We start from the raw sequence: 25,738 nt of genomic DNA, 5'->3' as shown, positions 1-25,738 counted from the left end.
AGTAGAAGGAAAGGCAGTGTGTCAAAGGAGGTGGCGTTGGCTGTGACCCTAAAAGTCTTAGCACTGGTAACAGCTGAGGTTTGGCTTTGTCATCATTACATGGCCATTGAGAGTGGCTGTTCACTTGGTTCGTGTTGCTAGGGACACAGCAGATGAAGTCTCTGATGTCATAGCAAGTGGAAAGGAGAGCTTGTCAACTATAGATTAGGGGTGTTGTGCACCCCTTCTCAAGTGAGATGGCCAAAGCCAGCTCTATGGTCAGTCAGTAGGGTGGGAAAAGGCCGTCTGCGGGAAAGACAGGGTCTGCGCCAAACAACATCATCTTCTATGGGAGCTGTTTGAGAAGCTTCCAGGCAGGGAGTGGCTCTCGTTCTACTTGATCCTTCAATTTTCTGGTGTTTGATGGGGTTGTGCTGAGAGTCTCAGAAACAACATGGCATAATCCTCTCTGTTTATCTTGTGTGAGGCTGGCAAAGTGTCTGGGAGGGACCTGGCTGGTGGCATTGTGTCTGAACAAGTGGTATTTCTCTCTGCCTGTGCACAGAAGTGGCCAGAAAGCCTGCAGTTGCTGTGCCAATGATGCCAGTGTTCCCTGGGTTCAGAGCTGCCCAGCTGTGCCCCTAGACTAGCCACTAGTGTGTTCTCTTGGGGTCGATTATTCTAGAGTGCAGCAGCTTAAACAGGAGTGCATGGAGCAAGGCCTCTGCTATGCCCCGAGTTGATTTCCAAGTTCTTGTTTTTCCCTGCCTTTGGGACCTTTCTCTGTTACTCCCCTGTTGATCCTAGGACACCTGAGGTCACATGAAGACTTCAGCCTGATACAGAATGCATTATACATTACAAAAATACCTGTGGTTTAAGATGATATACAGCAATGGCATAAAAAGGGTAATCCTTAGCCTGGTGTTGGTGGCACATGCCTTTAATCCCAGCACTCGGGAGGCAGAGGCAGGTAGATCTGAGTTCGAGGCCAGCCTGAAACCCTGTTTCAAAAAAAAAAAAGTAATCCTTGTAATTAACATTTCACTTTATTAACAAACCAAAAGTATCTCTGGACCCAAGGAGGCACAGGGGTGGGCATGGTGCCCTAGCTCAGTCATACCTAACTATCTGTCCGGAAGACTGGTTTGCTCAGTAGTGAGTACCCTGTGACAGACACAGCTACAAAGCCCCTGATGAAGACCCTCCTTCTTAAGAGTTCATATGGGCATTTGTAGAAAGGGGAGGGTAAAGTTTAAAATATGCAAGTGTTCTTCTGAGGTCTTCAAGAAAGAATCGTCTAGAAAATAGGATAGGCAAGAGGCCCTGCTTTCTGGGGCCATTCCTGTCTAAGAGACGATGTGCTGTTCTGGGAGAGGACTTGGGGAAGCAGACTGCACATGAGAGGGGTTGAGTGTGGGCTTCTAGAAAGGTCTGGGGTTAGCCATGGCTGGAGAGTGAGGGGGACTGTAAACAGGACATTGAGAGAGCTCCCGGGTGCTCCATACCCAAGGGAATGAGGCTGTTTGGAACTGCTGGAGGGTGATTTCTAGGCTGAAACTACAAAAAGTATAGCAGGTATTGGAAGCCCCTTGTAGAGAGGAGATCCAAGCAGGGCTTGTGGAAGGCCAGGAAGCAGGAAAATCATGTAGCCATTGTCTACTTGGTCCATGCTGTTAACCTGGAGTTGTCCATGCATGTACAGAGTGGCCCACCCCAGTCAAGAGGAGAGGATAGTTTGATAGAGACGAAGGCCTGTGGTCACACTTGCAGGGCTCAGAGGCAGAGTCTAGGGGTGTGTGTGTGTGTGTGTGTGTGTGTGTGTGTGTGTGTGTGTGTGGTGTATTGCAGCACACAACGCCTGTCTGCGCTCTATGCGCTACCATATAGTTCTCGAGCTTTGGGCAAGGGGCTGGATGTTGAAGCACACAAAGACTCATACAGAGACAGAAAGACAGAGACACGGACCTCTGGTCACTGGTAAGAAGCCCCTTATTCAATAGCACCACAGAGGCTTACATACCCAACACAGTCAGGTGGGCCAACAGGTGAAAACCTTATCCTCTGATCCTCAAGGCAAGGCAACACGTGCTCGTGAAGCAGAGCTGGTAAACAGCTTTGACACAGCTTTCAGTAACTCAAATCAGAAGAAAAATAAAGATCTCTAGCAGTGAAGAGCAGCTGGAGGCCAGGACTCCAAATGGTCCCAACAGTGTATGTGCTTAGGGAGAAACCAGATTATCTTCTGCGCCAGCCTCCCAGGTGCTGGAGTGACAGGAGGGTGAACTATGCTTGGCTTGGGGAAGTGGTTCCTGAAAACAAAAGCTAACTTTAGTGCACTTCCCAGGGAAAGCAGAGGCAGGTGCACTGTCCCGTTCCCGGACGGTCCTTTCTGGCAAGACCGTTTCTACCCTCCTGTCATCCTGTTTCTCAGCCATGCAGACTAGCACGGACCTTTCAAAAATTCAGAAACCCAACTCAGAATGCATCGACTGTAATAAGTATCCTGACTGTCCAGACTGTGGGATGGAAGTCGGTGTGGCAATGGCAGAGATCTGTTTTAAGTTGCAATGATACATTTCAAACTGTGGGAAGCCACCAGAGCAAGGTTCCTCTAGATCCAAACCTCCAATATCTACACAGGACAATTCTCTGTTGTCCTTGCTATCCTTATATGACACCTAATAGCATCTTTGATTCATGAGAAACGAATAGCGTATTCACCCCTCTCCGCAAAGATGTGACAGGCAGTAGTGCCTCCAGATACTGGCAACATTGGCGCACATCCTGCGTGGGTGGGGCGCAATCTTCCCAGCTTCAGTGTCTTCCCAGAGGGTCAGAGATGGAAGGAGGAGATGCCTATCCTAGGATGGAAGAAGTTTATTGGCTAAAGCAGGTAGGTGCCAAGCGCATTCAGCGTTAAGAAAATGCCCTTGCTGCTGCCTTTGACCCCTCAGCAGTCAGGATGCCCATTTTCCTGTGACCGGTATGTTATATGGGGTCACAAAGTGAAAGCTTGAAAAGTCTCCTCTGGTGGATATTTTAAAATCCAGGACAACAGTAGCCAATGTAAGGTGGTTTGCACCTCATAGAAGCATTGGCCTTGGATCTGAAGACCACGTCTGTGCTCTGAGGTAAAGGCTCCGGGCTCTCAGGGAGTCCCTTGCTATCCCAGGATTTGCTGGAGAACAGCTGCTCTGCTGATGGAATCCTTTGTTTCCCTCAGCTTGGGAGCTGGGGAGCTAAGCTAGGCAGAGGACAGGTGGCTGGCCACTGGCTGTGTCCTGATCACACTGAGTCACACGCCTCTTTGTCTTTGCAGTGGTGACAGGATCTGGAGGAGCCTACATCTCTAACCAGCTCCCCCAGTGCCTCTCTGCAGTTTGCCTCAGGGGCTTAGGCCCTTGTCTCCCTCTAGGAGACGGGGATGAGCTAGGGACCCTCCTTCAGGAAGCAGTGCAGTGGAGGATTTCCCACTCTTCCAAAATCACATGCAGCTGACTTTATCCAGCTGTCTTGTGCTTGCAGAAGACCTGGGGATAAAGGCCCGTCTGCCAAGCCCTTGTGGAGTTCCTGTGGCTAGGGGAGACAGCAATAATAGAGAGATGGACCAAGAAGCAAATATAGTCTTCTCAGAGAATCATCATTACATGTCCCCCCAGATTAGTAAATTTATTAATTGGAGCTTATATTTTTAATTTAGTATTTTATTCTTCTATACTTTGAAAAGTTCACCAGCAGAAAAGCATCTCCGCCTTTGGTATTTCCAGTGTAAACTGCTTAGCCTTTGTGCTCTGAAACCTTCATGGTCTATCTTTTTCAGTGAGGTTCCTGAAGGACCATCCTGGCCAGGGCCCTGGACATCTTCAGTCCCTTGAAGACCAAAGCTGAAGTTGGGAACATCCTTCCAGAGTTTGCCCTAAGTAGGATCATAACTAGGACTGGGTCATTCATCCTGTCCAGAGCTCTGACTTGAGGCCACTTCTTTTTGGCCCACTGATCTGTCACTTTCTCTAGTTCTTTTTCTTTTTGTCATCCTTGGGCTGTGTCACAAAACTGGAGCCCGAGGGACCCTGGAATCTCAGTAGGATGTGGAACAAAAACACTTCTCACTAATAAGCTCAGAATCCCTGGTCCCCCTCTCCAGCTAATTGTTTTGAGTACTCCCTGTGCTCCAAGCATTGTGCTAATCCCATGGCAGGAGTGAGTAACAGCTGGCACTGTGGCTTGGGTGGTGTGCCGGTCATCATTTGGACGCCCACTTCATGTTTCTTACTGTGGCTGTGGGGAGCAGAGTACTCTTCTATTCTGGGGCTGCACGAACCAGCCCGTCTGAGACCCTAGCTTTTCACTGACAGAGCTGAGGTGGTCTCAAGCCTGTGTACCACCCTAAGTCACAGGGTTTGCACGCCCTTCTCCCAGTACGGTATTGCTTGCTGAGGGGCAGGAGTTGTGGGCAGAATCTCAGCGTCAGAGAGCAATGTCAACGGTACTCCCAGAGACTGAGCCGACAACCAGGGAGCCTGCATAGGACTGACCTAGGCCCTCTGCATACACGCTACAGTTGTATAGCTTGGTCTTCTTGTGGGCCTAGCCGTGGGAGCAGGGACTGTTTCTGACTCTTGCTGGATTTTGGGAACCCTACTCCTCATACTGGGTCCCCTGGCTCAGCCCTAATACATGGGGAGGTGCTTAGTCTTACTGCATCTTGATATGCCATGTTTTGTTGATATCCACGGGAAGCCTGCCCTTTCCTGAACAGAAAGAGAGGAGTGGATTGGGGGGTGGGGACAGATGGGGTTGTAAGGGAGGGACTGGGAGGAAAGGAGGGAGCAGAAACTGTAGCCAAAAAATTCAAATGTAAAAATTCAAATATAAAAAATGAAAGCTTTTCTCGATTTAAGTATGTTCCCCAGGGAGGGGCCATTTGGGGTTTATCTTCCTTCCTAGGTCTGTAGGTTCTAAATTAAACTAAATTTGTATAGGTTATGTACAAAACATAATTGTGTTACAAGAGAGACAGAATTCATTGCTGAGAAGTGGCATTCCCTTCCAGCTTCATAGTGTCATCTTAGACTAGAGCTGTGGCGATAGACTCCATCGGGGCACCCTCGAACCCAAGCCAGCCCCCCCCCCCCGTCTCTTTCTACAGATTCGGGTTCCATATCAGCCGAGAGTAAACCCTGGACACTGTGCTTAAGTGTATGTCTGAGTCTGTGAGACACATGGATATGCATGAAGTTGTTCTGGTTCTGAGGTCTGACACTAGTACTGTCCTCCCAGAGAGGCAGCGGGGTCAAAGGGCATCCACTGAAGGATGCTCACTGCCAGTGTTTCAGCGAGACTCCTGAGAGTGAGCGTCCCATTTCTGTGAAGCAGACAGGAGAGAAAGTTTAAGTGACAGGAAAGAGTCAAGCCCAGGTTGTTGGGCCTTCTGTAAGATGACAGCCCCAAAGGCTAAGGGGAAAGTGGGAGTGGGTGGGAGTCAGGGAGGAAAGACAGTCTGTGTCTAGAAACTAACCAAGTGCAATTCACGAGTGTTGATCGAGTCTCGGCTTTAAGGGGAAAAAGACTGAAAATGGAGTGGACTTGGCGAAGTATAGACAAGGCATTGGCTGTAAGGAGACTGTTTGGCTGGGTGGATTAAGTGTCTCATAGGTACGTGGAGAAATCGCCTTATTTTATGAGGTGTGGGCTAAAGCATTTAGGGGTGAGGTATTAGGACATCTCATTTGCAAATGGCTCAAGAAAACCCTTGGGTGTATACTTTAGATCAGGAAAAGAATAAGTAGAACGTTAACAGCAAATGCCGAATCTCGGTGTTGGGTGCACAGATGGCCCTTGTTTATTCTTGCTGATGGATGCCTGTGTTCGACATTATTATCATAAAATGGAAAAGCAGGTGCCCCGACCTCAGCTCACTCTCCTGCCTGCCTCTTCTGCCAAGCTGCGAGTGTAGGACGCTGATTGACATCCCGGCTTCCCTCCACCTTCTGGGTGGAGATGAACTTTGTTCCAGGGTCTGTGTTCTGGTAAGCTAAGAAAGCTGGCCAGCGGGCACCACCTCGCTCCGGTTCTGTGTGCACTTTGTTCCCTTCTGACAACTGGAACTCGGGGAAAATGGAGAGCTGATATTCCAAGGTGCACAGTCCAGCTCTGTATTTCTTGTACAGCTAGAGCTTGGTGGGCACTAGACCCAGGATATAATGCCCTGCCGCTATTAATTCCTCCCAGCTCTCTACTTGGATGGTGGGATTATTGTCGCTTCTGGTGTCATCCCCCTGTTTCGTTCCCCACAGAGGCTTTTGTTATGGGTCATCAAGACTCTTCTGGAGCATTATTTTCTGTAGAAGTTGTCCGGGTGACCCACCATTATTGTGCCTGTGACAGTAAGGTCGGGTGTCCTAGACAGGAGATGTATTTAGTGGCTTTTTTTCCCAGGTGGTTTATGATGAGCTTGGGGGACAGAAATGGCAGTTAACAGCAGAGAGGGCCCCTGCTGAGGAGTCCTGAGCCTGGGGCCCCTGAGGGTTAACAAAGATCTATAATGAAGGTCTATTTCTCCTTTGACGGGGAGGTTGTCTCAGCAGGTGGCTGCCTTTTAGTGTTTTTAGCCAAATGGGGACTTTTCACAGAACACAGCCTACTCAAGCCCCCTGCTGCGTTCCCGGTCCTCCCTTGCCCTGCTCTCCCGACTCTGCGCTGAGCTGGCAGAGCTGCCTTGTTAGTCAGCCTAGACTATCAGGGAGGTTCACTGCTGCGGTTAGGAAACTGGCTGGGAACCCGCATCTCATCCCACAGTTCAAAACAGAAGGGCAGGGCGACCTCATCTCAGCCACCCCCTTATGAGCAGGGGACCTTGTTTGGGAGGAGAGGAAGAGTTCGTTGGGTAGAGATGGGGAAAGTGCTTTGCTTTCTAAGCTTAAGCATGTGAACCCATAAATAATTCTGCGTTGAATTTGGCACAGACCGTCTTACTCAGCCTTCAGGCCTGGAGCTTCACAGCCTTTCCCCGCAGAGAGCACAACCTCATCGCACTCCTGACTCAGAGCGGGGCTTGTGGGCAACGCAGCTGACACTCTGCATTGGCACTTTGGTACAAGCCACCCGAGAGCTTGTGACAGCGCCCGCCCTGCAGTTCAACAAGGGGACAATATATGCTGAAAAGCCATTTTCAGTAAAAGAGGGACAAGGGTGGGAATGGGCTGGAAGTAAGAGCAAGCTGGTTTTCCGACCAGCAGGGGTGGGAGGGGTGTTCCAGAGGTCTGTCTCCTTCTCTCAACAGGCTGGGCAGGTGCAGCCCCCCAGGGCCTCCAGGGAGTCCTGGCTCCTTTTCCTGTTCTCCTCCAGCACGATCGTTTTCATTATAAACAATCTCCTGCGAAACTCCCTGTTTCTCAGGCTTTTCTGTTTTGCAGTCTTTGGTGAGAAGGGCTTGGGAGTGACACCTGTGTTTGGGCTTAGTGCTAATCTTTTCTCTCCAGTCGCATTTGGACGTCTAGCTCAGGCAGTGCAGAAGCCCACCAGGCAGGCTTCGACAAGAGCCGAGGCGCCAGCAGCTCCAAATGGCCTTGTTCAGTTTTTTCATCATCATTACCACTGGCTTACCTGAGCACCTCTGCTGGGTCAGCTCTCATCAGACCAGTGGTGTTGGAGAAAAGCTGTGGCGGGGAGGGGAGTGGGGGGTTGGTGTTTTCACAGGCTCCTGTCCATCCCTTGCAACCATCTCACGAGGGAGGCACAGCCTTACAGTCTCCATGTAGGCTGTTTTAGTTAGGGTTTCTATTGCTGCAACAAAACACCATGACCAAAAAGCAAGTTGGGGAGGAAAGGGTTATTTGTCTTACACTTCATCATTGCTGTTCACCACTGAAGGAAGTCAGGACAGGAACTCAAACAGGGCAGGATCTGAGCTGATGCAGAGGCCATGGAGAGGAGCTCGCTTCCCATGGCTTGCTCAGCCCACCATCTTATGGAACCCAGGACCACCAGCCGAGGGATGGGACCACCTACTATGGGCTGGGTCCTCCCCCACTGATCACTAAATGAGAAAATAAATGCCTTGCAGCTGGGTCTCATGGAGCAGTTCCTCAGCTGAGGCTCCTTCCTCTGTGTCAAGTTGACACACAAAACCAGCCAGTGTCATTCGTTGTAGATGGAGATACAATGAGAAGTTACTCGTCCACGTGGCCAGGCAGTGGTGGCACTGGCTCTAGAGCCCAAGGGTTCCAAAAGTGGAACACGCCACTTCTCCCTTCACCAAGCCCAGCTCCGCCTGGCAGTTTATGCACATATGTACTTCATATTGTGCAGACGATGTCTTAGGAATAACATCCATTTGACTACTGTGCTATGGTTTAGTACTTCCTGTTCTGTAGGACTAGTACAGTTGCTGCTCCCTAGACTGTCAGCCAGCGAGCAGTATGCTGCTGTGTGGCGTACCAACCACCATTTTAAGCTTTGACAGTGGACTTTGTTATTTCCCTCCCTCTCCCACAATTGCCTGCCTCACCCAAGCCCAGCTCTCAAGGGGCTCTTTGTAGTTGTCACGGCGTTGACATGACCTGGGTTAATGAGATGGAGTCATTCAGAGCAGGGCCATTTGCCCAGATGTCGGCTATGAGCTATATGATCTTGGCTGACCTTGGCGAGGGGACAGAGAACCAAGGCTGCAGACCGGCAGTGCCAGCCCTGGTTGAGGGTTCAAACTCTGAAGGAAGGTTGAGCCACTGGGGCAGAAGTCCTCTGGTAATGGGGTCACGTGTCCTCAGGAGCAAGAATGAGCTCTCTGTGAGGTCAGAAACAATGAGCATGCTGAGCCCAAGACCTGGGGTGAATGGGACAGGGGATGAATTGGGACAATTCAAGAGATGCATTCTTCAAGGACCACTTTATGTTGTCAACAAGTGGACCCAGCTGTCATGATGCCCAGTTAGCGGTCATCAGTACACCATTTTGGGTGATTTCTCTCAAGTCGTGACATCTTTAAGGCTTTTGGAAAAGTTTTAACCAGCATCAAATAACTTCTCTAGAATAATGTGAAGAATGGATGGGAAATAAGTTTGGCCAGCACTGTCTTGTTTATTCTTTCTCCTGGGATCGTTTCCTTCAGCTAGTAACTAAATACTTTGCTGGTGTCTGATTTCCAGGTTGTTGAAGGTCTTTACTCTCTGCCGTTAAATAGCAAACCCTGTTGGTGTTTTAGAGAGCTCGGTTTATGAGATAGCACAGCAGTGGCCACTGCCTTACGAACTCTACAAGGGGCTGCCAGGGTATTGGCAAAGTTTCCTGCCGACCATGCCTGCATCTATCTGTGATGTTTGGCTGCAGGGGCAGTGACCCTGGTTGTGAGTGCCCCAGCAGCAGGTTGGTGAGAGCCAGATGAAGTCCCCCACCACACTCAGTGTTTGCACAGAACGAGGAACAATGGCATCCAGAAAGTGCCGGGGGCTGGGAGCTGAGCGCGGGAAGGTGGGCGGGAAGGTGGCGGGCGTCCCGGGTGGGGCGGTGCGGTGCGGGGGCGGGGCCTGGCCAGCCGCTCACCCTCCTCCTCTCTGGACATAGGTGAGGCCTCTGGCCGCTAGGACTTCCCACTCCGTATGAATGCCGCCAGCCCCGGACCGGGACCTCAGTGCTTCTGCCGCCTCTGACCGCGGGACTAAACAACCCTTGCCGCTACTTCCTTTCTGGGCCCCTTCGCATCTCACCGCTGTCTTTCTGGATTGATCTCGTGGATTCCTGTTTCACCCTCCCACCGTGAACGTCAATATGTGTCATGTCATTGTCACCTGCCGCTCAATGCTCTGGACCCTCCTGAGTATCGTAGTGGCCTTTGCTGAGCTCGTCGCCTTCATGAGCGCAGACTGGCTGATCGGGAAAGCCAAGACCCGCGGAGCCGGCGCCGGCGCCGAGGCGGCAGGCACTGACTCGGAGCCCTACTACCTGGGCATCCTTTGCATCCGCACGCCGGGCATGCAGCAAGTCCCTCGAGACACACTGTGCGGGACTTACGCCAAGAGCTTCGGGGAGATCGCCAGCGGTTTCTGGCAAGCCACTGCTATTTTCCTGGCCATGGGGATCTTCATTCTCTCCGTGGTGGCCTTGGTGTCCGTCTTCTCGATGTGCGTGCAAAGCATCATGAAGAAAAGCATTTTCAACGTCTGCGGGCTCCTGCAGGGAATTGCAGGTGAGTGCTGGATGAGAGGAGGAGCCTGAGCTCAGTACTCCTGTCGTGAGTTGCCTGCCTCTGCCCTGGTGGCCAGGGTCCCTTTCCCCTCCCAGAGTCACTCTCTCAGCAGTACCGGGCTTGCAATCTGGCATTGCATGCCACTCCTCCTTGCTTGTTTCCTCTGGGTCTGAGTTATTGGGTTTTGTTTGAGTAACTGTTCCTACTCTGCTTTTCTCATTAAATTAAATCTGTGCGAGGTGGGGGTGGGGTGGGGCATGTCTGAAGGGTTTGCTCAGAGCTAGTTAGTCTCAGCTGTAGCAAGAAGTCTCTGCGAACAGGGAAAGATACTGCCTCGGTTCCCGGTTTAGTTAGAGACAGAGAACTTGCCCTCCCGCCCTGGTGAGTTCAGCTTTGGCCCGGAAGGACTCCAGCCCAGAGAACTCCAGCCCGGAGTTGACTGGCATCAGCGGCTCTGAACTTAAGGATGCTTCACTTAAATTGTCTCCTGGAGTCCGACAGAATGTTCTGTGCAGTCAGAGCAGAAGATGCAAGCTAACTTCCTTTTTTTTTTTTCCTGGGCATTTCTCACAAATGAGCTTGGTGGAAATGGGTGGAAAGTCTTGAGTTCTTGACAGTGATCCTAAGGGGAGACAGCAAGAAAAGGCCTGTGGACCCTGGCTTCTCCAAAGGGTTGGAAGGTGGAACCTGACCCAAGACTGCCCTTGGTCGTTAGCCGGGGCTGAGGGAATTGCCTCTGTGTGGAAATAGAAAGCATCCCCCAGACGAGGGGCACCATTCCCGTTTTAAACAAGGTACTGTTCTTTCAGCCGTGGTGGGAGGGGCAGGAGTCTACCATAGCCCTGTTGAAGAGAACAGGTGGTTCCCTCTCAGCTCTGCAGAAGCAGGGCCTGGGCCCTCCATCCCTGGAGACCAGCTGAGCCCTGGAGCCAGGGATGTGGCGGACCCTACGTGAACTACTCCACTCAGCCTCAGAGCAAACTCTTGAGTTCGGCAGGGCTGCTTCCAAATAAACAGGGCTCTTTCCAAACAACTGATAAGATAACATTTTCTGTTCCTCTGTTGTGATTAAGGACGGGGTAATGGGCTCAGCCTGGACTGCCTCCACGGACAGTCTTCATCTGATAGGATCAACTGTGCCATGAATGACAGGACAAGCTTCTGCTCCTAGCTTTGCTACTGACTAGGAGATCCCCTTTCGGGCAGAGGACTACCTCTCTGCCTAGTGAGGAGACTAGACCGGGACATCCCCTTAGTGTTTGTTTTAATCGAAGGGCTCTCTAATTCTGCGAAGCCCTTCGTCCATTTAGATTCCTAGCTGAAATCTGAAGTCTGTCCTTGGTGTCAACCTTGCAGAAACGTTTTAGGCAGAGTTTGGGTCCTTTTCTTCTCCTCAGACATAACGCCTCGGGTATCTATCTTAAAACATGTGCGAAGTATTATTACCAGAAGGTTTTTAAAAGTTAAACTAAACTACGCCTGCACCCAGGGTTGATTCATCCTCTTGAAGAACCCTGGTTAGCCAGAAAGGAGGGATCGACATTCTGACCAGGTCCGATAGACCTTCCATGCTTTCATCCCTTGCTTGTGGGCTTGTTAGTAAGCTGGCCTGAGAGACTCATGGTATGTCTTCCTTGGAGTGCTCTTCCCATGAGAAATTCACAGAAATTTCTATGTTCTGGCAAAAAAGAAAAAAAAAAGTGGCCATTTACAGCACGGGGTGAGACATTTGGGCTCCAACACGTCTTGTAGTTTTGGGGCACAAAGCAGAGGCATCCTTTATCTTCTGGTCCTTAAGTCTATTCCTGTGCAGCTTGTTTTGTTTTTGTTTCTGTTTCTGTTTCACTTTCTTGAACGTATGGGAATCCTCCTGTCTAAGCTTCTAGATGTTGATATTACAGGCATGGGTTATCTGGTAAAAACCCAGTCATTCCAGTAAGCTCCACCCCTGAGGATGAGTTAACCTAACAAATCTTCTTATGCCCTCGGGTGCTGTTTCTCACAACTTGCAAGAAAACATTTTTTTGTAGAGTTAAGTGTGTATTCACACAAGTGAATTTTTATGACCTCTCTCCCTGCATAAATCCTTGGAGAAGAGTTAAGGAGGAAGTACACCTCATGGGCCAGCCTGCTGAGCTTTCTAAAGAAATCTGAATTTTCTGTCCACCCCAGTGACTCGGACACATTTCAGAAATGTTGAGGTTACTCACGGTTTTCAACCGGCAAGAGGCAGAGGGCTTTCCTGCCTAGCCCTCTACTCTCTGGGGCCACAGGCTTGAAGTGATGGAATACAGAAACGGCGGGCTTCTTTGTCCATAGCCAGGCTAACGGTGCACAACAGTGAGACAATGGTAGACGTGGATGTTAGTCTTCTCAGTTCCTACATCTGCTGGAGGGGCTCAGTGGGCGCCTCCTCCTAGGACGGAGGGCCACACCGGTGTGAAGATACTGGCTGTCATTCACAGCAGCTTAGGACCCCAGAGAACAGCTGCCCCGAGGCGGTCCTCTGCTGCGCCCCCTTGTGGTCGCTTACAGTGAAGCAAATGGGGAGCAAGGAAGCTAGTGGAATGGTAGTTCTTACCCTGTGGCAAAGTGACACTTTAAAAAGTTAGTGACCACACATAAAACTATGAGAAAACATAAACATATGCCCTAGATATACCTAATTTTAAAAAGTAAATAGTCCACAGGCTTATATAGAGATATAAACCGTGAATTGGATGTGGTGGTTTATGTCTGTAATCTGAGCCCTTGGGAGAGAGAGGCAGAGGGATGGACCATAAGCTCAAGTCCAGCCCGGGCTACATATCAAGACCCTCTCTCAGAACAAACCATATCTTTAAAATACTGATGTTTTGGCTTTAGAGCTATGTGCGGAAGAACTACCTTCGTAGAAGCTGCTGCCGGTTACTTTTTGGTTAATTTAAAAGCAACAACTGCAGTTAACTGAAAATGCAGGGTTTGCTTCAAGGCCAGACCTAACGGCAGCCAGGAAACTGGTCATTCCTGCCTTCACACAGCGGAGCTGGTGCTCAGCAGTCACCTCAGGCCGTCCCTGGAGTGAGGATTTACCTCAGGGCTGTGGATCACCACAGGTTTAGCCCACTTCTCTATGGTTTGCTCACTTGTAAACAGGTGCAACCTTAGCGCATAGCTCAAGGTTGTGTGAGGATTAAATTATACAGCAAGTTAGCAAGACAGTAAGTAGCATGATGTTGGCATTTAGGAAATCATGGTAGCTGTCTGGCGACTATGGAAGAGTCGCTGTCTTCTTGTCAAGTTTTAGAATGTTTTTGTGTTTCTAAGAATTGCTGCGTTCTAAGGAACAGGGAATCTTTTATAAGCCATTGGAATTGGCTCTGTTGTCCTCAAGTCCTGTATTTTCTGCATGGCAACGCTCTCTGGTCCCTTAATTGATGCCTAGGATTAGGTTGTGGGGCACCAGCGCAGAGCCGAGCTGAGGCCTGGACCGTTAGAGCTTCCTTAGACCCCAGTTCTCAGAAATGGAGGAGCACAGATCTTCTTCTCACCTGCATGTTCGCTTCCCTCTGCGCTCTTCCTAGAGGCAGCGTCCACATTTGTGGCCGACTGCAGGTGGCTGCTCAGACCCCCCCCCCCCACACACACACGGCTGCAGAGACTTCAGACTAGCCTGCACTAGAGGAGAGCGTGGCCGGGACTTGGCAGAGCCAGCAGCACACATGGGTTCAGATTCCTCTGGGACTCATTACAAAAGCTGGGTACCCAGCCAGCAGGCCTGGCTTTTGCCAGCTGTCTTCCTTAGGTTGTGACCTGGATGTAATCCATATTGAAACTGTAGAATGCAAGGATCCAGGTTTTCCATGACAGCATCAAACGGTTTGTTTTTGGAAATGCATGGAGGGTGAACGTTGAAGTCCATGGAATCCCCAGTGACTCAGGCTTGGGACAGAAGCCATTCAAATGAGCTCAGGACTTGGCGCAGCTGTGCTGGCAGGGACCAGTCCACTGAGATTTGCCATGAGGGTTGCTGGGCCTGCCTGTCTGCTGTCTTCCAGTCCTTCCTCACAGGCCTCTCTCTCGATCTTTTGGCTCTCGGATTCTCCGCTCCCTCCAGCCCTTTGTCAGTCTGTATGATCTTGGCCTCTCAGGACATCCCGGTGAGCGGTGAGCGTTCCCACTGTTCTGACCAGAGAGACTCCTGTGGGCTGGCCTCCGCCTCTGCAGTCTGCAGTGGAGGGTGTAGTCATGTAGCCTTGGCCAGGAAGGGCCTGCTATGCGTGGTTCTCCTTCCTTCAAGGTGAATGGGATGGCAGAGAGGGAGGGAGGACTGGGAACATGAAAATCAGTAAAAACGAGAGGGCATGGGACTGGTAACTGCGGCACTGCCTTGGTCATGCATCTGTGCGAGCGGCGAATGGGTGTGTGCAACACCAGCTGCCATCCAGGCTTTGTAGTCACCAACATGACCAGTTGGGTGTAGAGCATGAGGGGTAAAACTCCCCCTTTGCAAGCCAGGCAGCCTTCCTTCATGAATCCCAGTGTGAGTGGCGCTGTGGATGGAAGGTCAGACACCCGAATTCCACCCACCATTGCCCCTCCAGAACCAGAGTCTGGGAGGGATGAGTGGGGTGAGATACACGCTGGCTGCCGCTGGGACTGGTTTCCTTTTCCTCCACAGTGTGAACTATAACAGTGGCATCAAGATGGAGCCCCTAGCGCAGCATCAAGGGCTCTAACCACTGACTCGCCTCTCCAGCCCCACGCAGGCTGAGCTGGAATTGTCCAGCAGGTGCTGTCTTTCATGACTGATGAGTGATTTGTTGATTAAATACTCTGTAGAGTTCTCCTGGTTACCTGTGCACAGCCGACAAGCAGGTTCTCTGCCCGTCACTGGGAAGGCATGATATGTGAACCCAGTGTGTGAGTTGCATCTCTCCGGCTCTGAGGGGAAGCTGCGGCTGCTAAGTCCATGCTGGAAAAGCTCCGGGGGGGGGGGGGGCTGGACAGGGGAGAGACCCCACCTTTCTTCACATCTCCCCATGCTCCAGGGGCATCGGATAAACTCTTAATTAGTAGCCATCAGTTTTCAGTAATTACAACAGCAGCTTCCTCTGGGGGCCTCACTGTGCTCTGATTGTCATCCACACAATTCCGTTTAGGTTGCTGTGTCCTCCCATCCCACCCCTGACACTGGAGAGTATTTTCCTTGCCAGTTACTCTACCATGGGAGTGGTGCAGTAGACAGAGGCAGCCTGCTGGTACCTCTGGGAGATGGAGGGAACATTACTCACAAGCCCTTTTATTACTGTCTTTAATTATTAACGTCTGAAGAATCGCCCAGTTCCTCCTTTCCTCTCCTCCCACAAAGGCCTGCCAGCCGTCCACTGACGGCCCAACTGTATTGGTCACCTCGGACTCAGGCCCTGCTTCAGTCTGTGTGGCTGCTGCTGAACATCCAAACCAGACCCTGGCCTGCCTTATCTATAAACTCATAAAAGTTTTCAAAAGCAATACAGCTATAGGAAGTTTGCGGCTAGAAGACAGAAAATCCTTCTCTCTTATCTTATAAATGCCTGGGCTCCTTGGGTGTCCCCTCTTGCACAGTTCCTAACTCTCCTCCACCGGAGTCCTCTGAAGAACTCCAGACTACTCCCTGGGAACAAGTACCAGCGTACTCAGCTAAGAACCCGCCAGTCCAGAGCAAACCAGAAAGCTGAGGCCAGTGTAGTGAGTTCCTAAACCCAGACATGGTCATTCTCAAGAATACCCTTTTATTTTCAGATTATGTTCTTCGCCCTTTTTATGCCATTTCCAGTGTCCTCATTTGAGCAAAATAAATACATTGGCCTCTCGCTAGTTGGCTGACCATTTGCTCATAACTTTATTCAAAGCTTTTGCCTCTGAATTTCTTTTAAAAACCTGCATGCCTGCCTTTTCTTCCCAAAGCAGAATGGAGGCAGCCTACTCAAGGCCTTGTCCGGTGGATCTTTACTGAAGAATGTTCCAAAGGCCCTGCCCCTGAGATGCCCACAGGCCACTCCTGTGTCCGTGGGAGGGCGAATCTCCATGGCCAATTCAGTGGCCTGGGAGCCAGCTGTGATCAGTTGTGGTGAGCCTTTGTCAGTCTCTGTAATGTCCACCCTGGAACTGGCACAGGAAAATGTCCCCACCTAACAACAGATGTTGCCCCAAAGATAGCTCTTGGGGGGCTGCTGGATGACTCGTGGCTGTCGGCAATGTAAGATAATGCGAGAAAAAGAAAATTAAAAAGGGGAAGCATACAGGTAGATGATAACCAGCATGGGGGTTAACACCAACATGGGTGAAATAGACAGTCAGTCACTAAACATGATCTTCCTCTGCAGTGAAATACAGTCCCTAAGTCACTAAACATGATCTTCCTCTGCAGTGAAATAGACAGTCCCTAAGTCACTAAACATGATCTTCCTCTGCAGTCGTACACACGCATGTACACATGCATGCACGCACACACACACACACACACACACACACATACACACACACACCTGTGCATTGTACTGTCCTCAGGCTGCTGAGCAGAGGTGATCTTTTGCCCTTGCCTGGCCCCTCTGGGGAGTCTTTCAGACCCCGAGTTTGTGCTATTCCTGGGGACCCCCTCCCCTGCCCTTTCTTATCCCATCATCTTTCTGCCTTGTCATTTCCTGCACTGCCTTCTCTTCATCCTGCCCCCACCCCAGTGCCCTGGTCCTCCTGCAGCTGCCAGGCACAGCTAGAAGGCTTCTGAGTTTTGTGGTTAACGTGAGACTAGATAAACGAAAATCAGTTACATTTAACCAACTGCCTTTTTCCATGTGCCTCTCAACAAAGGATTTCCATACACAAGACAGAGGCCAGCCAGTGGTTTGGCCTTGACACGGGCTTCCTTTTGGCCCACACTGCCTACCCCTTTGGGTTCATGTTATCGACTGGAAAAGTCTTCCTCTAACTATTTCAAGAACTTGGCAAGAACTCTGCACAACGGCTTCGTGAAACAGTTTTTTTTTAAAGATTTATTTATTTATTATGTATACATATACAGTATTCTTGGTATTCTGTCTGCAGGCCAGAAGAGGGCACCAGATCTCATTACAGATGGCTGTGAGCCACCATGTGGTTGCTGGGAATTGAACTCAGGACCTCTGGAAGAGCAGGCAGTGCTCTTAACCTCTGAGCCATCTTTCCAGCCCCAGTGCCGTGAAATCTTATCGTTCTAGTTTTCATTCATGCGTTCAGGGAGCAAATGCTCACCAAGCGTAGATTACACATCAGATACTCTGTCAGGCAATGGGGACGCGAAGTAAGTTGCAGGCAGTTCTCACCCACATGGGAATGGTACTCAAGCTGTTGGAGACAGGAAATGACCAACATAGTTATGCAGGATTCTGAAGGTGATGGCTCTAATGGGCGAAACCAAAGTAGGCTTGGTTAAGAAGCCCAGAGTTCCCCAGAGTAGTTAGGAGAAACTGCATAGGTCGGATGGGTCATCAGGTGGGAGTCACTGAGGAGATAAGGCCAGCTAACGCCTTGAAGAAGAAAAAAAAAATGACCAGAAAGTAATTCATAAAGCGCTGCAGGCGATAAGGAAGATCAGCAGGTGTTCCTTGAAACTAGTGTCTGAGTGACAAAGGGTTGAGTCAAAAGTGATGGCCAAGGTTTCTGCGTGGGGCAGGCGTGAGAATTGAACTCAAGTGTGCGGGAGAAGTTGCTAAGTTGAGGCACAAGAGTTCAGGTTTGAACCTAAATGCCCCTCCAGCAAAGAATGGATAAGGAAAATGTGGTACACAATGGAGTACTACACAGCAGAAAAAATAACGACATCTTGAATTTTGCAGGAAAATGGATGGAGCTAGAAAACATCATTTTGAGTGAAGTAACCCAGACCCAGAAAGACAATTATCACATGTGCTTACTCATAAAGCAAAGAAAACCAGCCCACAAATCACAACCCCAGAGATCCTAGACAACAATGAGGACCCTAAGAGAGACATACATGGATCTAATCTACATGGGAAGTAGAAAAAGACAAGATCTCCTGAGTAAATTGGGAGCATGGGGACCTTAGGAGAGGGTTGAAGGGGAGGGGAAAGGCAGGGAGGGGAGCAGAGAAAAATGTAGAAAATCAATAAAAAGAAAAAAGAGTTCAGGTTTGGTCAGTAGATTCGGGTTCCTTAACAGACGTCTGCACCTGCGGTTGGATGTGCAGAGTTGCTGCCCAGACGTGAAGGCAGGAGCTTGGACAGTATGCAGAGCCCTCAGACCATATGGATTTCAGCATGGGGATCTGGGGAAGGCCTGGAAGGAAGCATAGGGTCCTGGAATAGAAAATCCAGAGCAGCTTCCGGCGTGGCGGACACCATCACGTGCCCCAAATTCGGGGTGGGAATTGGTGTCTGTCCAAGTCCTGTCTTGGTTTGCTATGAAATCAGTACTGACCGCACTCGTTGAATTTGGTGGTTGAAGGAAACACCTCTCTCAGGCTGAGGACAACTTCTGAGCTGTGTCCCAGAACGGAATGTGTTTCTGGGGGGCAGTCACTCCTTTGGCTGACTTGACTCGTGTTTGATGGTCACATAGAGTGAGGGACCAGACCAGAGTGATGTCTTCTGATGCTGAATCAACATGGACCAGGCCTGATGCTTACTTTAGGTCTTCAGTCCAGATCTCTGAGCCACAAACTAGATTGGAAGACACCCCACAGAGTGGATCCCCACAGAACCCCCATGTTTCTTCAGAGGCATAGGAAAGAAAATGGCTATTTGATGGTGTTAGATGGTCTGCCGTGTTCCAAACAGTTGATGTCTGCTTCAGAGCCTGAAATATCATGAACTCTTGACCACGGCTACTCAGTGTTAACCATGACGTACCCAGCAGATTTATTTATGATGGAAACCAAATTATGATGACTCATTAGGACACTGAGTCAGCCAACAACTATTAAGAGCATGTGTCACATGTGTGGGAGACATGGAAGCTTCAACAGGGGATAAAACCTTTATGTACTCGGGCAGCTCCGAGGCCCACGGCAAGGAACTGCGCGCTCTCCGGAGCTGAGAGTGATGACTTCCAGTTGGTAACTCGGCATACAGCAGTTGAATGAATGAAAGCAACAGTGTGACAGAGGACTGTATGGAGCCACGGGACCACATGAATGTCGGCATGGGGATGTCGGGAAGGTCCACAGGGCAGTGGAGAATAGAGAAGTAATCCCAACAGAAGTGGTGACATCTGGACTAAGATGACGGGGACATTTCTAGGCAGATGTTGAGTGCCTTGTTTGGGGAAATGACAGCCTACATGGTCTGATCCAGTTCTTGAGTGTCTCTAGCCCTGAAGTGCTGAGAGACTATGAAAATCATGATACCTGCTACAAACACACACACACACACACACACACACACACACACACACACACACAAGCTCACATACCACACCACGGCCCTCAACAATGTGCCAGCACAAGGACAAGCCTACAGTGTGCACTCGGTGGCATCCCTGGACAAGCCCACAGTGTGCACTCGGTGGCATCCCTTTCTACCTTCTCAAGAGACTTAGTCAGTGTAGTCAGTGTCTAGTGTTCAGGGTAGTAGCCCTCTGAGGAGCAGGGACTGTCGCATGGAGAGTCAGTGTGCACAGACAGACATTCCACAGGACAGGACTGTGGTCAGGCAGGGGAAACAGCACCTCTGTAAGTAGTGGGGGGATCCACAAAGAGAGGCTGGGTCCAGGCTCTTTGACCTGCCAATGGAGAGGCAGTGTGGCATCATGTGACTAGCTAGAAGGGAGGTGTCAAAAGGCAAAGGAGAGGCTGTAAGATAGCCACCAGGCCTCTCCTTCTTCCACTGCGCTCCACACTCGGGTTCCCTGGGCCTTGCACTCCATCCTCACAGAGCCTAAGTGAGCATCTTCAGACTCAGTGCAACCGTGCTCTTCAGAGGCAACAGAGCGCTCCTCACAGGCAACTGTGCTCTTCACAGGCAACAGAGCGCTCCTCACAGGCAACCGTGCTCCTTATACGCAACAGAGTGCTCCTCACAGACAACTGTGCTCCTCATAGGCAACCGTGCTCCTCACCGGCAACAGTGCCCAGTCTTTCCACAGTCAAGTACAGGAAAGGTTGAAACCTGTTTGCTTCCCACCCAAGGGGTGTGACTGAAATTTACTCTGTTAGTTCTAGGCAGACATATGGAAGTTTCCTAGGACACGTCTCTGCAGCTGGTCTTCTCCCAGCCGGTGCTAGCTGGTGATAAGGAACAGGACTATGAGTTACGCTTCTGGCGTGTTTCATTTCATTTTAGCATCTTCTGTACCTTGGGCAGGGTTAAGGCACAGTTGGTGCTTTCATTGGGCCCACACTCTGAAAAACTGCCGAGAAGATGGGACTAGAACAGCTGAGGGTATCGTGGAGGACAGGGTCACACTGGGGTAGCTAGTGGCCCACAAGGGCAGCCACAGTGAGGTAGTTAAGACTCTCCAGCCTGAGGTGGCATCTGAGTAGCTGTCCAAAAAAAAAAAAATCCCTATCCATTTCTGTGCAGTTTTATTGCCTCTGAGCCATGCACTGTGGTGACCAATGGGTCCTCCATCTTCCAACCCTCTTGTCCCGTTGACTGGAAGCTGTTAGCAAGAAAGGAGACAGGATGAGGATTTCCTTTAGTTATGATGAAAATGGAACCTTCTAGGACACTGTCCTGTTAGGTCTAGCCACAGCACAGGTCCCCAGCAGGTTAGAGCTTTCCGTGTTGGGTCCACGGTCTTCAGCTGACGGCCACAGTACTTCTCCATGCCATTTCTTCCTGATCTTGCCACAACCCAGCCAGGTACCATGTTAAGGTTCTAGTCAGAAGAAACAAGTGACCGGTCTCCATTGCACTCCACGACAGCTCTAAGCATGCTGTGACTAAGGACACTTGCTGGGGTCTAGGGACCCCTGCCACAGCAGCTGCTCCCATCCTGAAGACAGTGGAAACCCAGGGCTCTGCTCCCTACACCGGGCTCTTCTGGGGAACAGCCAAGTGTGGCATTCATGTGAAGGGGCCACCACCAGAAGCACCAAATTTTCTGAAATTTCTTGGTATAAAGGGTCTTACATAGATGCAGAAAAATGACATTTGAGTTTTTGTGTTTCTGTTTTTCAGTTCTTTTTGAGACAGGGTTTCTTTGTGAAACAGTCCTGGCTGTCCTGGAACTCTCTTTGTAGGCCAGCCTGGTCTCAAATTCAGAGAGATCTCCCTGCCTCTGTCTCCTGAGTGCTGGGATTAAAGGTGTGCGCCACCATGCCTGGCTGACAACTGGGATTTTAAAAGTTGTTTGTGTGTGTGCGCGAGAGAGAGAGAGAGAGACAGAGAGAGACAGAGAGAGACAGAGAGAGACAGAGAGAGACAGAGACAGAGAGAGAGACAGAGAGAGAGAGAGACAGAGAGAGAGAGACAGAGAGAGACAGAGAGAGACAGAGAGAGACAGAGAGAGACAGAGACAATATGAATATGTATGTGTGTTAGGAGTTATCTGAAGGACAATTGTCCCTCAAGCAGGCCTAATTCTTCCGTTTTCATGGCACTGGCCATGCTAACAATGGTTCTGCCGAGGAAAGGCCCACCAGCAGGGCCAAGTGGACAGGGTGGTCCCTTACACTGGCATGCTGAGAAGCCCCACTCTGGCCCTGCCATGACCCGGCCAGGTACCAGGCCTCTCTGAGCTGAGCTTTTTATGGCCTACGTGCTGGCGCACAGTCCCTCTTCCAACAGTTCTGGTGTCTGAGGCTGTGGGCAGAGGTGGTAACTGCTGCTACATACGTTGTGTTTCCTGTGGATACACCACAGCCCACTCTCCATCATCTTCCCGTAGAGACTCTTTCCTGGTCCTGTATCCCAGCTGAGGCTTTGACAGATTTGAGCCTGACACCTTCTGTGATAATGGTGTCCCTGCCGGCCTTATTTGTAAATTGTCAGTAGCAGCCACAAGGTTCTCAAATGGTCTGTAGTGTAGTGTGCTAAGGAACAGAAAGACATATTTCCTGGCTGGGTTTGGCAGGCTGCAAAAGGGCCTTTGATGCTATTAAAAGAAAGATATCCTGTTTTTTAAAAAATAAGATTTATTTATTTATGTATAGTATTCTAACTACATGTATGCCTGCATGCCAGAAAAGGGCACCAGATCTCATTATAGATGACTGTGAGCCACCATGTGGTTGCTGGGAATTGAACTCAGGACCTCAGGAAGAGCAGCCAGTGCTCTTAACCTCTGTGCCATCTCTCCAGTCCAGAAAGATGCCTTTTTAAACTGTTTTCCAAACAGGATCCCATCAGCCACATGAAGATAATTGTATGCTTTCCAGTGAGGCTGAACCTAGACCAGGGTCCCAAATGAAATGTGCTTCTCTGTGCGGAAGAGCGAGCATTGTGTAGGGCCCGCTCCTGGAGCCTCAGACACCAGACCTGCTGGAAGAGGAACTGTGCGCCAGCACATAGGCCGTAAAAGGCTCAGCAGTGGTGTGTGGCTTCAGTGCAGCCTAAGGGACCTGGAGGGAGGAAACTAGTGAGATCTTCTTTTTTTAAAAATTTATTTATTTATTAAAGATTTGTCTCCTCCCGGCCACCACCTCCCATTTCCCTCCCCCTCCTCCAGTCAAGTCCCCCTCCCTCGTCAGCCCAAAGAGCAGTCAGGGTTCCCTGCCCTGTGGGGAGTCCAAGGACCTCCCACCTCCATCCAGGTCTAGTAAGGTGAGCATCCAAACTGCTTAGGGTTCCCACAAAGCCAGTACGTGCAGTAGGATCAGAAACCCATTGCCATTGTTCTTGAGTTCTCAGTATTCCTCATTGTCCGCTATGTTCAGCGAGTCCGGTTTTATCCCAGGCTTTTTCAGACCCAGGCCAGCTGGCCTTGGTGAGTTCCCGATAGAACATTCCCATTGTCTCAGTGTGTGGGTGCACCCCTCGCGGTCCTGAGTTCCTTGCTCGTGCTCCCTCTCCTTCTGCTCCTGATTTGGACCTTGGGATTTCAGTCCGGTGCTCCAATGTGGGTCTCTGTCTCTGTCTCTTTTCATTGCCTGATGAAGGTTAATATCCAGGAGGATGCCTATATGTTTTTCGTTGGGTTCACCTTCTTATTTAGCTTCTCTAGGATCACGAATTATAGGCTCAACGTCCTTTATTTATGGCTAGAAACCAAATATGAGTGAGTACATCCCATGTTCCTCTTTTTGGGTCTGGCTTACCTCACTCAGGATAGTGTTTTCTATTTCCATCCATTTGCATGCAAAATTCAATAAGTCATTGTTTTTTTACTGCTGAGTAGTACTCTTGTGTCTTGTGGGAGGTTCCCTAAAGAACACAGAGGGTTGCTGTGGGATTAGCTGGGGTTTCTTAGTGGCCTTGAAAGCATTTAAGAATTAGGTGAGCGATGTCAGGTCTCCTCGCCAAGCAAAGCTCTATTCAGATGGAGACTGTCCTTTCAAAGGCCTCGGCTCTAGCCCTGAGCCAGGATGGCTCTTCTCCCCCATTATTATAACTTTTGAGCCCAGCAGCTAGAGGTGTGCTGTACGATTAATAAAAATGTGGAGACAGAAACTGGGGTTCAGCCTGAATGTCAGAAAAGCAAAACAGCCAGCCACTGAGTCTTAACCTCTACCTCCATCCAAAATGGCGATCCTGCCTCCAAGAATCACAGAATGAGACTGAGAAGGGGTCTCCCCCATCTTAAATTCCTCCCTAGTGCTGGGATTAAAGGTGTGCACTCCTACCGCCCGGTTTCTATGGCAAACTAGTGTATACTACCGGTGTGTGTCACCCACCGCTGCCTGCTCTGTGAGTTTGATCAGTGGGCTGTTTCACTCTCTGATCTTCAGGCAAGCTTTATTTATTAAAATACAAATGAAATGCCACTGCAGAGGTGACCTTTTTATGACACCCCTGTGCTTGTATCTGTATTTGGAGAACTCTGCTGATGGCTTTACCCTGGCATCCAGCTGTTGGTCTTTTTTTCCCATTTGTTTGATGTGGACATCTTCCCTCAAATAGCAGGCTTTGTTAGAACACTTCATCCATGTGTATCATACTTTGGCCATACCCCCCACACTACCTTGTTCATCCCCACCCTATTAGGTAGCCCTGGCTGGCTTGGAACTCATGGAACCACCTACCCTTCCCTCTCGAGTGCTGAAATTAAAGATGTGTGCCACCGTGTCCTGTCTCCTTTTCCCAAACTGTTCCTACTTTATATGTTCATGTCATTTGTGGGTATGTTCATTTTTAATCTAGATCCCATGTGGGGAAAAAAGGGATATTTGTATTTCTGAATCTGGTTTATTTCACTTTATCTTTTGATCTTCAGTTCAAGCCATTTTCCTGCAAATGACACATTTCGTTCTTCTTTGTATACACATTTTTTTTTTGTATGCACTCATTTGATGCCATCAAACCTGGCTACAGGGAAGAGCATCACTGGAAACTTGGGTGCACACTTATCTGTGCTGGTTAGGATGGGGTGACTGGGTCACGTGTATTGTTTCCAGTTCTTTGGCAAAACCTGCGCACCAATTTCACGTGTGCACCCTCCATTCCCAGCGAGAATCTCCCCTCTCCCAGCCCTACCCAGCATTTGCTTGCTTTCTTAGAGATAACACCTCTGAGTTGAGATAGAACCTCAAAGTATACTTTTGACTTGCACTTCCCCGGGCTCTGAGCGTAGAACCCTTTGTCCTGTCTCCTTTGCGTGTGGGGAAGTGCACGTGCACAGGTGTGCAAGGCTGGAGGACACTGGGGACCTGTTCTGTCACTCTAGCTCAGGGTGTCTCACTGAACCTCTGAACCTGGAGCTAGGCCGGCAGCCAGCAAGCCCCAGTGGTCCTCCTGTCTCTGCCCCCGACAGTGCTGGGGTGACAAGGGCACCGAAGCAGCCACACCTGACTTTAATGGGTGCTGGCACCCAAACTTGGGTCCTCCTGCTTAAGCAGCAAGCGCCTTAGTCAGCCATCTCTGCAGCCCCGTTTTGGAGAACTCATTTATTGATTACATCTTTCATCTTTTGAGTACCTTATACTATGAGCTGGGATCAATCTTCTGTCCAGTGAATAATAGGCACAAATTCTTTCCCATCTGCAGGCAGGCTGTCCTTTGCTGTGTAAAAGCTTTTTAATTGCAAATAATCCTATTAATCAATTCTTGCTGTGGAGTTGTCAGCAAAGTCTGGACTGGCACCTCTGTCTTGAAAGCGTTTCCCCTCTGGTTTCAGGCCTTACGTTAAGGTCTCTGGCCCACTTTTGTACAGGGTGAGATGAGAGAGATGCACTTTTATTCCTTTATGTGTGGGTGTCCAGTTTCCACACCGCATTTGTTGAAGAGAACTTTTCTCCTGTGTGTTTTTGGCACATTTGTTGAAAATCGAGTAGCTGTAGCATGGGTTTATTTCTGTGTCCTCTACTCTGGGCTCTGAACATGCTGTTAAGTGTGTTAGTCCAGCCCTGCAGTGTAGAGGAAGTGGGGTGCTGTGGTCCCTCCGCACTGCCCTGCAGTGTAGTGGAAGCGGGGTGCTGTGGTCCCTCTGCACTGCCCTGCAGTGTAGTGGAAGCGGGGT

At 49.9% G+C, this 25,738-nt stretch overlaps 1 protein-coding gene across 1 annotated transcript in view; it reads left to right on the top strand.

Moving 5' to 3' along the window:
- Lhfpl2 (LHFPL tetraspan subfamily member 2) overlaps nt 1-25,738 on the top strand; it is a 157,026-nt gene that overhangs the window by 124,184 nt on the left and 7,104 nt on the right. Inside the window, exon 3 of the mRNA XM_005356485.2 lies at nt 9,544-10,165. Within this exon, the coding sequence (XP_005356542.1) occupies nt 9,748-10,165 (418 nt within the window). The 5' untranslated portion in view covers nt 9,544-9,747. The remainder of the gene's footprint in view (nt 1-9,543; nt 10,166-25,738) is intronic.

This window comes from Microtus ochrogaster, chromosome 19, assembly GCF_000317375.1.
Source record: "Microtus ochrogaster isolate Prairie Vole_2 chromosome 19, MicOch1.0, whole genome shotgun sequence".
In the NCBI taxonomy this organism is placed as follows: domain Eukaryota; kingdom Metazoa; phylum Chordata; class Mammalia; order Rodentia; family Cricetidae; genus Microtus; species Microtus ochrogaster.
Note: the sequence above shows the minus strand (reverse complement) of the source record. Positions and strands in the feature narration are given on the sequence as shown.